Below are 3,999 nucleotides of genomic sequence, written 5' to 3'. Positions count from 1 at the left end.
GTCAGTGGTAGAATATGAAGTAGACCTCTGGAAGTTTGAGCCAATGCTGGTGTCCCTCTTAAATGCATGAGGCAACTCATGTTTCATCACCCTCCATCTCCAATAACCTCCAGAAGAAAATGTCCAAAGTGCCATGTTAGTTTTTTATAAGAATAGTTCTCTGTATCTGTTGCATGAATAGCTGGACATTTTGTGCCTTTTAAAGCTTTTTAGGTTAAGACATAACTAACATTGGCCATGTGTGTGTCTTCTTTTGAGGATTGCTATTCAGACTCTTTCACAGGATTGGCTTGTTGTGAAGCAGTTAGTAGTCCTCAATGTGAAATCTGAACTTAAAGGTATAACTCCTAATAGAAAGGAAGTAGACTAGAGGACTTGGGTGTTTGCTATTGAATCTTCCAAGTTCCTTATATGTCCCATTTCTCTTACCATGTTGCAGCTTCTGATCTGAACATAATCCCACTTGGCTGTGCATGTGCTTGGGGCATGGGGGGCTTATCCAAAAACCACCTTGCCAATATTGCTGTCTTGCAGTGTTTCTCCTGTTGTCTCCTAGAAGTTTCATATCTTTTCTTTGGGTCTTTTGGTGCATTTTTAGCTCTTTTTCCACTCATAGTGAGGAATAGGGACCCAGTTTCATTCCTCTGTATGTGTGTAATGCCTAGACTTAGGGTGGTCCTCTTAGATGCCTGTCTAGAAGAGCCATCTTGACTGGTCTGACCAGTGGACACATTGCTACATTCCTCATACAAATCTTTCCTCTGATGGTGTCCTGGAGATTTGGAGGTTAGCAGTCATACAAAAACACACCTAAGAAGTTCAAATTTTCAAGATAGAAAACCAGGTATTTGATGAATACAGAGATTGGTAGATGGCTCAGTCAGTACAGGGCTTGCTAAACACACATAAGGGACTGAGTTTGATTCCCAGTATCCACCTAAAAAGCCTCAGGCATGGTGCCAAGAAATTGGCAAGGGAACTTCATCATCATCATCATCATCATCATCATCATCATCATCATCATCATCGTCGTCGTAATAAAAATTATGTAAGAATATCAAGGGTAATTTTAATGAAGACATAGATGATTAGAAATTAAATTTGCATGGACATGGCTTCTGACAGGCATATCCCCCAGTGGAGGCTGTATATCCAAGAGCATACAGGCAGCATAAACAGTACTAGATAGCTCAAAACAAAACAAAACAAAACAAAACAGGAGGAAACAAAGTTGAACAGGGAAGGAGGGACAGATCTGGGAGGAGTGGGAATAGAGGTGACTATCATCAAAATGCATTCTATGAGGTCCTCTAAGAACTAATAAAAACGAGAAAAACAAATAAGTTGACAGCTGCAGGAAACAAAATAATCACAAGAGTGATGTCAAAGGAAGGAATTGTCTTGATAGATAGAAGATAAATGTTCTGACAGTGCTCGTCTGCTTAAGCACACACACCATGTAAAGCAGGCCATACCTCACACTGCAGAACCCAAACAGATCCATGCCGATGGGAACCGGGAAACCAGCAGGTTGTTTTGTTATTAGTGGATTTTACAAAAACAGGGAATGGAATAAATGCTATTTTGTCACGTCATAGAACATTGAAAAATTCTTGTAGGAATCTGAAACTTGAATCTTCTGAAGAACAGCACCTCAAGCCTGTGACAGGGAAGAGAAGAGGGGCAGTCAGTCACTCTGCCATGAGGGGCCTCTGAGCCTGAGGAACTAGCACATGAATGTGTGCGCACGTGTGTGTATGTACACATATAAAACACATGAGTATATAATACATTGTGACCATAGGACGAATATGACTCCTTATAGCTCATTTGGGATTAAAAGAAAAGTATAGGGATATAAATCTCAAAGCTCCCACTTCCTATGTGTTGGTGGAACTGAGGGACATTTTTGTACTATTCATTTTTTCTAGGTGTCGGTATACATGTTTTAGGCAAAATTTTATTTGTGGGCTGCTATTTCTTGATTTATATCAAATTGTGGCATATATTACAAGTCAAGACATTTAGATTTCATAGTTGATTATTGATTTAGAAAAACTTGAGTTTTGTATAATCCTTCTCCTTGTCTCTCTCCCTTCCTGTCTGTCCCTCTCCCTTTGTCTTTCCCCCTCACTGTGTTGCCTAGGCTGATTGTCAGTCTCGTGTGTCACCATGGCCAACTTTAACGACATTTACCTACTTCACTGATTTTTCTCCCAATGCTGAGTTTCCTATGCGTTTGTTTCTCTCTTGAGTTTTACTTAGACAGTTTTACTGTTGGCAATTTCTGCTTTGTTTTATTTTTTCCATTGCATGTATATACAACATTTTCTTTATCCATTAACTACCTCTCATGGTGTGGGGAGAAATGTCTAAGGCAATGGTACCATCAAGCAACTGACAGGTGAAGAGTCCAGCTAAAAGCAGAACTGGAGCCAGTAAGGGCTAGAGGAGAGCAAACATCCCCAGCATACACAGAAGTTTACCCTCAGGCTTAGCATATGGAGGTGGACCAGTGTATTGTTTATTAATTAATTACAGTAAAGAGAGATTGTTTCTACTCTGAAATGTCTTATAACAGGAATTCATGGAGTCCAAGTTTGAGAGCAATGGAACAGCAGTTACAGAGTTCATTCTTCTGGGCTTGGTAGAGACAGCAGGGCTGCAGCCAGTCATCTTTGTAGTCTTCCTCTTCGCCTACTTGCTCACAGTTGGGGGCAACCTAAGCATCCTGGCAGCTGTATTTGTGGAACCCAAACTCCACACCCCCATGTACTTCTTTCTGGGGAATCTGTCCATGTTGGATGTCGGCTGCATCAGTGTCACTGTCCCATCAATGTTGGGTCGTCTCTTGTCCCACAAGCGCACAGTTCCCTATGGAGCCTGCCTCACACAGCTCTTCTTCTTTCATCAGCTGGCTGGAGTTGACTGCTTCCTATTGACAGCCATGGCTTATGACCGATTCCTGGCCATCTGCCGGCCCCTCACTTACAGCACCCGAATGAACCACACCGTCCAGAGGATCTTGGTGGCCACGTCCTGGGCTTGTGCCTTCAGCAATGCACTGACCCACACTGTGGCCATATCCACACTTAACTTCTGCGGCCCCAATGTGATCAATCACTTCTATTGTGACCTGCCTCAGCTCTTCCAGCTGTCCTGCTCCAGTACCCAGCTCAATGAGCTGCTGCTCTTTGGTCTGGGTGTCCTCATGGCTGGTGCACCTGTGATTCTCATTGTCACCTCTTACATCCATGTGGCAGCTGCAGTTTTGAGAATCCAATCTTCAGAGGGCAGGAAGAAAGCCTTCTCCACCTGCAGCTCTCACCTCACTGTGGTAGGCATCTTCTATGGGACAGGGGTCTTCAGCTACATGCGGCTGGGGTCAGTGGAGGCTTCAGACAAGGACAAGGGCATTGGCATCCTCAACACTGTCATCAGTCCCATGCTGAACCCACTTATCTACAGCCTTAGGAACCCTGATGTGCAGGGTGCCCTGAGGAGGGTACTCACAGGAAAGCGAGACTTGGCATGAGGGTGAACAGGAGGGAAGAAAACACAGTATAAACTGGGTGTGCTGGTATACATGTGTAATCCAGCACTTGACAGTGGAAGCAAGAGGATAAGAAATTCAATCTTCTCTTTGACATCAACTCTGAGGCCAACCTGGGCTGCAAGAGGCCCTGTCTCAAGAAAAATAAAAATAAAAATAAAACCAAACCAAAACCAAAACAAAACCACAATGCATTCAATATCAAGATTTTTCTTTAGAGATTTGTTTTATTATTCTATTGTTTTATTATTCAAATCTTTCTATAAGTTATGATAAACACAAGTCCCAAGCTGAAGGAAATAAAAATTTATATTATATATATATATATATTTCTTTTACTCTATACAAATTTTACACTATTTTATTATTCCAATGATAAGCAAAACTGATCTCCAAATGTTTGGTAACAATGGCTGTTATAAATAAACTCTTTTAATGCTTAACTG

The 3,999-nt window shown here is 41.9% G+C and overlaps 1 protein-coding gene across 1 annotated transcript; it reads left to right on the top strand.

Moving 5' to 3' along the window:
• The first annotated feature begins 2,497 nt into the window (after nt 1-2,497).
• Nucleotides 2,498-3,546, top strand: Olfr411 (olfactory receptor 411). The gene has a single exon (NM_146709.2). The coding sequence runs from the start codon at nt 2,588-2,590 to the stop codon at nt 3,533-3,535; it is 948 nt and encodes a 315-aa protein (NP_666920.2). The 5' UTR covers nt 2,498-2,587; the 3' UTR covers nt 3,536-3,546.
• The last annotated feature ends 453 nt before the right edge of the window (nt 3,547-3,999 follow it).

Source organism: Mus musculus, chromosome 11 (assembly GCF_000001635.26).
Source record: "Mus musculus strain C57BL/6J chromosome 11, GRCm38.p6 C57BL/6J".
Lineage (NCBI taxonomy): Eukaryota > Metazoa > Chordata > Mammalia > Rodentia > Muridae > Mus > Mus musculus.
This window is presented reverse-complemented; position numbering and strand designations above follow the sequence as displayed.